The 12,560-nt window shown below is 40.7% G+C and overlaps 1 protein-coding gene across 2 annotated transcripts in view; it reads left to right on the top strand.

Annotated features, from left to right (window-relative positions):
- The window catches only part of DCX-EMAP (Doublecortin-domain-containing echinoderm-microtubule-associated protein), a 41,911-nt gene extending 33,114 nt beyond the window's left edge, over positions 1-8,797 (top strand). For both annotated transcript variants that reach the window (XM_018005924.2, XM_018005925.2), the window contains 9 exons: positions 5,077-5,193; positions 5,360-5,748; positions 5,829-5,978; positions 6,039-6,210; positions 6,271-6,366; positions 6,437-6,835; positions 6,905-7,325; positions 7,384-7,780; positions 7,843-8,797. In XM_018005924.2, coding sequence (XP_017861413.1) covers positions 5,077-5,193; positions 5,360-5,748; positions 5,829-5,978; positions 6,039-6,210; positions 6,271-6,366; positions 6,437-6,835; positions 6,905-7,325; positions 7,384-7,780; positions 7,843-7,996 — 2,295 coding nt within the window. In that variant the 3' untranslated portion in view covers positions 7,997-8,797. The remainder of the gene's footprint in view (positions 1-5,076; positions 5,194-5,359; positions 5,749-5,828; positions 5,979-6,038; positions 6,211-6,270; positions 6,367-6,436; positions 6,836-6,904; positions 7,326-7,383; positions 7,781-7,842) is intronic.
- The last annotated feature ends 3,763 nt before the right edge of the window (positions 8,798-12,560 follow it).

The following is a 12,560-nucleotide window of genomic DNA, read 5'->3' as shown; positions in this document are numbered from 1 at the left end:
GGGCTCTAGTACCTCCCAAGGCTACTTAGCTATATATCTTTTGGTAAAAGCAATTTTCGAGGTCAGCAGGATTCGTTCATTACTGAATCACATTCTTTAAATAAGCCATATTCTGAAATGGCAAGTTCTTGGATGCTTTGTAGGAATGAAATGAAAAACAAGTCAAACCTACTATAATTATAATTTCCAAATAACATCAACAAATACCGTCGTCTGGGATCAATAACTCAAGTTCGAATATATTTCAGACGAGATTATACATGAACATACATATAAGGTTCTCCTGTTACCGAATGTCGGCATGAAGCCGACATAAATTACGTTGTGATACGGTAACACAATCGATTAATCGATTCTGAAACTGACATTTGTAATACTCTGGGTTAGGGTTTGCCATCGAACCAAAGTTTATTGAGCTTCAGTGTAATATCTCGCAAGTTTGTAAGGCTCTTCATATTTAGTAGGTATTTTAAAATTTGTCAGCGAAAAACAGTTAATACAGATCTGATAAATGAAATAAGTCTTTTTGTAAATGACATTTCACCTAAGACAATATTAATTAAATACAATGCAACTGAAATAAGTGATTCTATAAATGTCCAGAAATGGGTTAAAGTCTCATTGCATAACAGAAGATGTCAGATACAGCCACAGAACCGACCAGCAATTCAAAGCTCACAAAACAACATACTTATAACATCAACAGCAGTCATAAGAGCAACACCGACAACGACAAAGGGAAATTGTTATGCCTTTGAGTTTTGTTGCTCGAAGAGTTTTGTTTCTCGTACGAGAGGAGCCAGGGCTGCACGCGCTCAGTGCCCAAACAGGCCAAGGACATGACCCAGCCTCGACGAGTGAAGCCGGGAATACCGCTAAATATGTTACAGACGCAGACTACACAAGCATAGCGAGCATTTGAGCATGGCCACAGAGACATAGAGGGCCTTCCATTAGCCAATTCCATTACCATTGCCATCGACAGCGACGGCGACGGCGACTGCATTTGGCTCTGCTCCCTCTCGTGCTTTCGCACTCTCGCGCTGTGCCACAGTAAGTGGCTGTGCATAATGGCGTGTTGCAGTCTCGTGACTGGCGCTAAATAATATTTGGCATCGCAAAGTAGCACGTGCAACGTGCCGCATTGTATTTTGATTCTTGCCACTTTGCCGGTAAAACTTTCGTGCTGACGTATGATCAACTTTACTTTTCACTTATTGTTTCGGCACACACATGGAAACTTTTTCAGCTCTCCACATGCCCGTGACGCGGAGGCCACAGTCTCTCTGCCCGGCAGCCGTATTGAATAGTCAACAAAGACATGCCAACAGAAACTGATGCAACAGCATCTGACGTCCAGGTACATACGTTAAATGACGGCAAACATAAAAAGTTCTGGGCCCTGAAAAGCATGCAAAAACCCACAAAGAATGCGCAGCCCGGCCCAACTGCCAACTGCGAATGCGCTGCAAAGCGGGTCATTTCAGCTTCTCTTCCGCTCAACGACAGTTGTCATCCAATTAATTACAATTAACTGCCAATTGTTGTGACTACTTTCGAATATTAGTATGAAATACTTTCATTAAGATACTTTTCGATACGAATGTAAGCAAATTCTTATCAGATATAGCTTTTCCTTTAAGACCAACAATACGTCAAAATTAATATACATACATGTATTATATTTCATGTTTAACTGTCATTTAATTTTAAAGTAATATCTGGTTATTTTACTGGGGGCTTTAACCACCTACAAATTTCTCTGAGGATAGCTTAGAATATAAAATAAAAATTATGATGAAAATATAAAGGTAACATGCGTCGACAGGTCCATATAGACTCTTTATTATTATATAATTACCATATATAAATCTCTTTTTGAATGACTTGCAAATTATAACATGTAATCAGAGAAGTAAGGTATTCGGAGGTCGGTGTAACCGACTGCAACTTCCTTTTGGCTGCCTTTATTCGCTTGCAACAAGGAGGCTGCTCGCTTGTTTAGGGGTTCTTTGTTTTATGCAGATATTTCTGAATTTTATTGAATTCCTTTGTGTCAACAGTATGGAGGAGTCGCACAAGTTATTTTAAAAAAATTTCTGTGATCTTAACAACGGAGAAAGGAAATCAGCCAAGAGTTGGTCAGGCGTCGGGATGGGATTATTGGACAAATGTGGGTGTGGTTCCCCGTTTGAGCCTTTAACAAAAAATGTTAAAATTTCACCTCCACAGCTGTCGCCTGCTGTCACACACACGCACACACAAATGCAAATACACCATGCATGATTGTGTCATGCGGAAGGAGGAAGTACGCAATACACGGACAGGCAGTACGACGTACTTCGTTCTTCCGTCAGCTGTTGCCCGCCCGGCCCTAGCCCCGACCCAACCCGACCATACCCCACCGAAAGTGCACGTAATTGGCTTAACAAATGCCATTTGTTTGGGGTCACCTGATTGGAGCTGCCAGAGTAATGTAATTATTTACGCACATAATTATATTTGTTTATACTGCAACGACTGGCATCTTGAGTGCAGCTGCTGCTCCTGCCTGTCACCTTTGGAGCACACACACCTACACACAGATAAAGACAGATGGACAGAAAGAGACAAAGTGTGTATGTGTGGGAGAGAGCGCTTTATTTCCAATAAGTGCCAATCATGCATAATTTGTGTACAGCTTGCAGATTGTGCATACACAGAAGTTGAAGTCTCGAAGTGAAATAATACCGTCTGGTCGGCTAGTTTACCATGCATTATTAAATGTTATCGCTACTGTCGACTCAGTCCGCCGAAAGAGACGCATCACATCGCACCACTTTATCCGTCCGGCTCTACCGTCGCCCGTGCTCACAGCAGTTAGCCTCAGGTGTGTCGGGTTGATAAACAATCAATAAATCGTGATTAATAGTTGCCAACAGTAGTCTAGGCAGTCAGCAAACGGTTAGCCTGCCCAGTTCCGCCTCTTCGTCGACCCCAGCAAGAACCATTAGGCCAGATGCTCTAAATGGTACTGTTTTGAGAGTTTTCGGACAAATGTAAAAAAATCAAATTGATCGCCCTAAGAGTCGGAGCAGCAATACAAGAACACACTTTGTTCCAACTGGTCAAGGTCTTCAAATTTAAAGTCTAAACTGGCTATGACAATTTTAAAGCTTGTTTAACTAGTAAACTATAACGCGAAGGTAAGCAATAAAGGTCCAAAGGGGAGTTCAAATGTTGAGACCCTTTAGACCTCTAAAAATGTGCAAGGAATATTAAAATTACTGGTAATAATGTTTTAATCGATTTTATTGAAACGGAAATAGTTATCGATAAAAGGTGAACATATTGAGAAGAATCTATCTTATCGGTTCTAATCGACGGGCTAATACAGTCGAACGGACGCATACTTTAAGCAGATTGCTACACTTCGTACTCTTCCTGCCTCTTCCTTGCCTACATTCCACAAAACATTTATAAACTGAAATACAATTTTCAATAGGTTCGGGTTATAAAATTTGCATTTAGTAGCAGTGTTTCATAATCGACACAAATGTAAAGCACATATATATATTCCGAAAATTATAGGTTATACTCAGTTCTCCGAAGTCTTCCTATTGTAATGATTGCTTGTGATATGACTGAATTGCAGTGATTTCCTTATTTTGAGTAAAGGATCGGCCTGTTGTGCTAAATGATCTTTTTATTTGCAATTGTACTTAATATACTATAAACAATAATTCTGTAGAATAGTTTGAGATCTGACAATATGTACTACTTAAATATACAAGATGAGTAGTGCCTAAACCACATGCGGTTTGCTATTTTATGCGCCACACTTTTATAATCTTCGTTCTAACATAAACTAGATGGGTTATCTAATGTTAGGAATACTGCCAAAAAAGAAGAGAGAGAACTTCGTCGCAATCAGTCTCAGCAAAATCAACAGCAGACAGCTCTCAACATGGAAATAAAACCATTAGACACTTTTCCAGCGAATATTAACTAAATACATAAATTAGATCCAGTTCATACTAAATGCCAAAGTTGGTCCTGTTGGCAATTGTCAGCAGGAGCCGGGCAGCAGATAAAGTTTACGCCAGATGCTTTAATTTTTGCGAGACATGGTCTCGCGTGACTAACAGATATCAAGGCCTGAAGGTCGTTAAAACTTAAGATGCACACTTGACATAAGCACCGAGAGCAGGCAGGCTAGCAGGCAGAGGGAAAGCAACAGCAAATAAAGCCGCGGCTAAGCAGGCAAATGCAACAATGCGTATCGCTCATCTGGGCAGGAGGTGGATGTTGCGTGTACATCCAATTATGAGCGCAAAAGTTTAAGTGCAACAAAAACAACAATAGCAACAACTAGCAGCGAGCAGTGGCAGCCGAAACAGCAAGAAGCAGCACAAGTAGAAGGCAAACAATGCTGGAATAGCCCGACGACCCCTAGCAACTACAAATAATACCATTAAGCAGTGAAATAAAACGCAAAGTGGGTCACAGCCTCGGCTGGCGGCTGAGCCAAGAAGCATACGAGGATGTTGGTGTCGCCACATTCATATGAATATGAATATGAATATGAATATATATATATATACATACACAAACATACGCACTCTTACGCAGAAACGTTAATGTGTAAATATATATATATATATAAAGTTATATATATATATATATATATATATATATATATATATATACACATTAACGTTTCTGCGTAAGAGTGTATGTGTGTAGGCACGTAATTATAAATATTTGTTGCTACCAACTTTACTTACAAACTTGAAGTGTCATGGCCGGGGTAGCGGAAGCGGAAGTGGCGTGTCACGGCTAAGTTCCTGTCGCAGGACGAGTGTTGAAAAGTCAATGCGCACAGTCAATGCTGAACTCCAAACATGCACATATACACATATATAGTATTTATGTGCGTACACATACTTCACACAGCCCAATAATTCATATTTTATGGCTCCCTGACTAATTACCCACTCATAAAACGGCCTCTGGCCTTAGCCCATTAGATTAGGGACGTACAATTTTCTATATACGAATTATACATATATTACATATAGTTTCTTCGCTTTCCAGTGTCGCGTTTTGCTTAACCTACGCACCTCGCAGCCGTTTGAGGAAGTGCTCGAGGATTTGGGTCAAGTGCTGAAAATTAACGGCGCTAAAAAAATGTACACAGGTACTGGGCAGGAGGTAAGATGACGTGGGCTCCGAGAGCTTTCTTTTCATTTCTTTCATGCCAAACAATTTTTGGCATAATATCTTAATTAGCATAAAATAATATAAGACGTGAAATATTACAAACCTTGCTAAATTTCGCACATTTGCAACCTGCTGTTGCTGCTCTATGGGCCGGCAGGTTCGCAGTTTTTCGCAGCTACGCAATGAGTTCGCCGACGTAGACACATTCTATTTGGCCACTGGGACGGCCTTGATTGCTGGCTCGCCCATTCGACGCTCGCGCTCACGCCCTTCGGTGGTTGCTGCGGCCCCCATACTCTCCACGGAGGAGCTGCCAAAGGTGCCGTTGCGTGGTACGCGACCTAGGAGCAAGAGCCGGCCGCGAATCCTCTATGCCCCAGAGAGTGAGATTCTTCGGCCGAACGGAGAGTACACCATGCTGGACATCATGAAAGAGGAGCCCACAAAGGTGACCATACGGGGTTTGAGGCGCACCTTCTATCCCCCCGTGCACCATGCACCGGCTGAAAACTCGCCACCAGACAAAAAACTACAGCTCCAGTGGGTGTGAGTATACATTTATGCCATAAGCTCCATGCCAACGCAGCATTTGCTCATTCATTCACTCACTGTTTGGCTTTCGATAGACACGGCTACAGAGGAATCGATGCGCGCCGCAATCTCTGGGTACTGCCAAGCGGAGAGCTGCTCTACTACGTAGCTGCCGTGGCCGTCCTATTCGATCGCGACGAGGATGCACAGCGCCACTACATAGGCCACACGGAGGACATCATGTGGTAAGTTTGACTATTTCAGATCTCAACTATGGTTGTCTCATCTCCCATGTTGTTGCACAGCATGGACGTGCATCCGTCTCGGGAATTGGTGGCATCGGGTCAAAAGGCTGGACGCGATCGTAAGTCTCAGGCGCATGTCCGCATTTGGAGCACCGAGTCACTGCAGACCCTCTACGTCTTCGGCATGGGCGAATTGGATACGGGAGTTACCGCAGTAGCATTCTCCCAATTGGTAAGCCCCTTGAAGCCCTATCCAATGGAGCCCAAGTTACATAATCCAATTGCCTTTCAGAATGGAGGCAGCTATATACTGGCCGTGGACAGCGGTCGCGAGAGCATCCTGTCCGTCTGGCAATGGCAATGGGGCCACCTGCTGGGCAAAGTGGCCGTAAGTGGCGAACATGCCTTACCCCTTCTAGATTCTTCATTGATTGTCGATTGCTTTACTCCAATTGCAGACCCTGCAGGAAGGCCTTTCGGGCGCTGCTTTCCACCCCCTGGATGATAATCTCATCATCACCCATGGCCGCGGTCATTTGGCCTTCTGGCACCGGCGTAAGGATGGTTTCTTTGAGCGCACTGATATTGTGAAGCAGCCATCGCGCTCCCACGTTACCAGCGTGCAATTCGAGCCGGATGGCGATGTGATTACCGCCGATTCTGATGGTTTCATTACCATATACTCCGTGGACTCCGATGGCGCATACTTTGTGCGCACCGAGTTTGAGGCCCACAATAAGGGCATCGGCTGCCTGATTATGCTGGGCGAGGGAACTTTGCTGTCAGGTGGCGAAAAGGATCGCAAAATTGCAGCTTGGGACTCGCTGCAAAATTACAAAAAAATTGCGGACACAAAGGTAGGAAGTCGCCCTTACAATCTAAATACACGTATATATGTATATACATTAATCGATGTGACACCTCAGCTACCCGAAGCGGCCGGTGGAGTGAGGACAATTTATCCCCAGCGACCAGGCCGAAATGATGGCAACATCTACGTGGGAACGACAAGAAACAACATCTTAGAGGGCTCGTTGCAACGGCGCTTCACGCAGGTTGTCTTCGGCCACGGCAGACAACTTTGGGGCCTCGCCGCCCACCCCGAGGACGAGCTTTATGCCACGGCCGGCCATGACAAGCACGTGGCGCTCTGGCGCAAGAACAAACTCATTTGGACCATACAAACGGGCTATGAGTGCGTGGCACTGGCCTTCCACCCGTTTGGCACGGCACTGGCTGCTGGCAGCACCGAAGGCCACCTGCTGGTCATCAACTGCGACAACGGAGCAGTTATGTTAACGCTGCGTGTATGCGGCTCACCTTTGAACTGCGTGTCATTTAACCAGGGTAAGTGTGCTCAGTTATCCCCACTATGCAAATACTCTATGCCAAGTCTGTGCTACAGTCGGCGACATGATTGCCATGGGATCGCAAAATGGAAGCATTTACCTGTTCCGTGTCTCGCGCGATGGGTTTTCCTACAAGAAAGTCAACAAGATACGCGGCTCCCAGCCACTGACGCATCTGGACTGGAGCATGGACGGGAACTTCGTGCAGACAGTGACCATTGACTTTGATCTGCTGTTCTGGGATGCGAAGTCTCTGTCCCCGGAGCGAAGTCCCATTGCCATGAAAGATGTTAAGTGGCTAACGAACAATTGCACCGTGGGCTTCCTGGTGGCTGGTCAATGGAGCAATCGCTACTACGGCAACGCCAACACCATCATAGCCACCTGCTGTCGCTCCGCGGCTCACGATATGCTCGCATCGGGCGATGCGGAGGGATACCTGCGGCTGTTCAGGTGAGACAAGATACACAGCGCTTAACAATATGTGATAATCTATAATCAATTGGCTTTAACAGATATCCGTGCATCTCACCGCGCGCCGAGTTCCACGAGTGCAAGGTTTACTCCGGCATGCTGGCCTGCGTGCGTTTTCTGTGCGGGGATCACACGCTCATCACTGTGGGCGGAACAGACGCTTCGCTCATGGTGTGGGACATTGTTGAGGAATAGCTGAAATGGCCACCGTGGCGCTCTGCTGCACAACCCGAATCGCGCTATCAGGACTACTGGCATAGACGCATCTCGGAAGTGTCCTCGACGTTGCTGGACAGCGACTCCGTCGACTATCAGTAGCGTGAATTGAGATTGTGTAGATCCCCTTGCTTCTTAATATGAAAGATAACAATTGGTCATTATCACATTGGCTTACTATAATAGATAAATCGAATATTGAATAACGAGAATATAAGAAAACAGTACACATATTTACGTTTCCAAGGCAACTTAAACCAAATTTTAAATCGAAAGATATGATCCGTTGATAATTATGTGCGGTTCTACTGTGAGCAGTTCAATTGAACACAAACTTTGACTTCCATTTCAAAATCTTCCGTTGACATGCTTCCCGACTTTGTCCTCCGTTTACAAAAATCTTTTATAGCATCCTGAGCTAAAACCTAGAAACAGACTTAAACGCCACTGGTGGATAATGTAACAATACAAAATGAACGCATCTATATCTATCTCGATGTCTATAACTCCTATGCAGATTTACGACATATCATCATTCAATTCTTCTCCCATTGATGTCACATCCTATTTTTAGAGAAAAGCTGTAACTGACAGGATCTTGGATACCCACTCTACACACACAAATAATGAAAACTAAGTGCACTTAAACATATATTGAATGAAAACAATTACCCATACAATTATATTCGATAAACATTGTTAATGCAAATTTTTAATATAAGCGTTGAAATAAATAAATCGTTTTAACAGAACAAATTGACTCTAAATATCACTCAAGATTTCTCAGAAAAATAAGTAAGAACATTGCCATCGACTAACCGTCGACATTAAAAACAACATAATTTGCAACGCCTCCCTATATTTCAAATTTCAAGGCACTATTATAGCACTTGAAAATTCTCAGTTAACACGGAAATGCCCCAGGTCTCCTAATACATATATATGTATTTATAAACCATTTAAAAAAACAAGTAAGAAAGCTCCAGTCGAGACTGCTCGACTAGGAGATACCCTGAACCCTCCAAGCTGATATTCTAATCATTCTGCACTTCTTTTATGCACACATACATACACATGCATCCACACGCACGCATAAGCCTGCGATCTGCTAACTGCGCAGTAAGCAGCGACTGCGCTTGGGCTGCGCTGCAGTGTGGGCAATATTATGAGAATTTATTTGTTAAATAATATCTTTTGTAGACATACGATCTTAATGAAACTTTTAGAGCGTAATCATAAGGTGAATATGTGTGTATATTCCAAAGCCCAAGTCTCTAGTATTTGAAATACGCTTTTTACAAAAGTGAGGGTGAGAGGGTGAATTTAAGGGTGGGGGGTAAATTTTAACAAAAACCGAAATTGTATAAATTGCATATAAGCATACATTAAAAATTTGGAGACTCTAGCAATAAGGGTGTAGAAGATATAATTTTATAACTGGTTTTCGATAAGGTTTTTTATCGAAAAAAAAAGATTGGGATGAGTTATCGATTTTTAATGATAAACTTGATATGCGCGCTGTAATTACGGACATTTTAAAAAAAATTTGAAGTCTCTAGCTCTTATATCTTCTGAAATCGACGCGTTCATACATACGGACGGACGGACGGACGGACGGACGGACGGACGGACGGACGGACAGACAGACGGACAGGGCCAAATCGACTCAGCTCGTCGCCCTGATCAAGAATATATATACTTTGTGGGGTCTGCCACGCCTCCTTCTGCCTGTTACATACTTTTAACAAAACCATTATACCCTGATTTCCCATTTTCAATGGGTTCAGGGTATAATAATAAAAAATATATATATAAAAAAAAAAAATATATATATATATATATATATATATATATATATATATATATATATATGTATATATATATATGTATATGTGTATTATTGTATTAACCTTACTAAATTAAAATACTAAAATACGCATATCGCTAGAACCGTTATCTTCAAATTTTGCAACATATGTATATTTGCAAAATTTGAAGATAACGGTTCTAACGATATGCGTATTTTAGTATTTTAATTTAGTAAGGTTAATACAATAATACACTTTTTAAAAATATATTTTACTTTAAAATATATTCCAATTTAACAGCTTGGCGGTAATTTATCAAAATCAGGTTGGCAACACACATTAGTTATTGAGTTATCGATTGTTCAATAATGTAGATGCTTTGGCGATAGTCGTATAGGATTTTCAGTGTGTCCACACTAAATTTATATCGCAATGGCGCGATTTTTAAATTAACTCAAATTGCATTCGCAGTTCTGTTGGAAACATTTTGAAATTCTGTTCAACTTCTATAACCAACCGAATTGTTGACGAATTGTTTAACCTGTCTATGTTTCAGATGAACCCTTTTTCAAACCATCTAAATCGCACCCTAGATCTTGTGTTTGTTAATCATGATTCGCTCATTAATATCTTGAGATCAACTCCCTTCTATGTACCAGAGGATATACATTACCCCACTTTAGAGGTTTTATTAACTGTTGATAATCCTCTCACTAATACTCCTTAAACTCCTTAAACTTAGTCGATGTTATCGTAAATGCAATTTGGTTTTTCTTAACGAATTAATTAATTCAACAGACTGGTCAATTTTATATGAGTCGGTTGATATTGATTTGGCAGCATCGATTTTTTATACCACAATTGGGTCCATTGCTCTTTTCCCTTTTTATAAATGACCTTCCTAACTGTATCTCTTATTCTACTATATTTATTCCGCATGGATGATGTAAAACTTTGCCTTCTGTACTCCAGTGCAAATGGACATCTTCATCTTCAAGATGACCTAATTCATTCCAACTTTGGTGTGTGGCAAACCAGCTAGACTTAAATTGCTCAAAGTGTTTGAAAATTACCTTCAGTCGTACCGTTCCTCTAATTGTTGATTATAAAATTAGCATCATTTCCTTACGACGCATCTTTACAATAAAAGATCTTGGTGTGTTCTTTGACTGTAAACTTAGTTTTAATCTTCATATTTCTACCATTATCAATGAAGCCAAAAGTGTGCTTGGCTTTATTAAACGTTGGTCTAAGGAATTTTAAGATCCTTTTATTACCAACTAATTTTTTTTTTCGCTTGTGCGTCCTATCTTAGAGTATTGCTCAGTTGTATGGTCTCCGCAACATAAACTGTATCAGGATCGTATCGAATCGGTTCAAAAACAGTTTCTTCTCTTTGCCTTAAGAGATCTTAGATGGGACAGTAATTTACGATTACCGTCTTATCATAGTAGGCTTCAGCTCATCGATCTTCCATCGCTAACCAATCGCAGAACAATTTTAGGAATTGTTTTTTTTTGCATAAATTGATTAGCGGTGATATTGATTCGTCCTCTTTGTTGAGTCGTCTAAATTTTTGGGTTTCGTATCGAACAACTAGACACTATCGTCCGCTTCATTTACCTGTGTGCACTAGAGATTATTCTTTGCACATTATTATTATTATTATTAGTATTATTATTATTATTATTATTATTATTATTTTTATGTTAATAATTATTTTAATTATTATATTATCTATACTTAATATTTCTATATTTACTTTTTATTTTAAGTTTTCTTTCTAACACTTTCTTTTCATAGTCTCAGTAGTATCACTGACTATATTTGGCTGGGAAACCTGGGCATAGCTGGCCGGACTGGCAAATAAAATACCCCCATCGGGTTGGTGATACTATTGTAATTATTTTCTGTACTTTGTTAGGGCTTTTTATACCCTGAACCCATTTTCAATGGGAAATCAGGGTATAATGGTTTTGTTGAAATGTCTGTCCCTCTGTCCGTATGTATGAACGCGATTTCAGAAGATATAAGAGCTAGAGACTTCAAATTTTTTGTAAAATGTCAGAGCTTAAATCGAGTCTATCATTAAAAATCGATAACTCATTCCGATCTTTTTTATTGATATAAACCTTATCGAAAACCAGTTATAAAATATATCTCCTACACCTTTATTGCTAGAGTCTCCAAATGTTTTATGTATGCTTATATGAAATTTCGGTTTTTGTTAAAATTTACCCCCCATCCCCATATCCACCCCCTCACCACCATGTTTTTAAAAAGCGTATTTCAAATACTAGAGACTTGTGGCAAATACATGCATATTTATGTTATAATCATAATCATGAAGATCGTATGTCCACAAAAAAAGTTATTAAACAATTCTGGACCTCAGACAAACTTATATGAGCAATCTTACATGGTTAAAACGTCTTTTGGGTATACCGACAGCGTCGGTTTCCGGATTCTACTATATATTAGATCTACGGCTTAAAGCTTAAAGCCAGCCTTTGTCGAAAATATACTTAATCCATTATAAATAAATATGTGACATATCCCTTTAAACTGCAAGCCTTTTGATTATTGGCTACATTTTCAAAATTAATTTAAAGAAATTTAAACAGTCTTGTGTATTGCTTATAATATACCCTATAAGATATATGATTTAAGAACCAAATTTGGAAATTTAGAATTTTAACGGAAGTAATCCCGCATTTTCAATAAGTTATACAAAA

This window comes from Drosophila arizonae, chromosome 4 (assembly GCF_054131065.1).
Source record: "Drosophila arizonae isolate 15081-1271.41 chromosome 4, UAZ_ARI_1.0, whole genome shotgun sequence".
In the NCBI taxonomy this organism is placed as follows: Eukaryota; Metazoa; Arthropoda; class Insecta; order Diptera; family Drosophilidae; genus Drosophila; species Drosophila arizonae.
The sequence above is the reverse complement of the archived record's forward strand: the minus strand, read 5'-3'. Positions and strand labels throughout refer to the sequence as shown.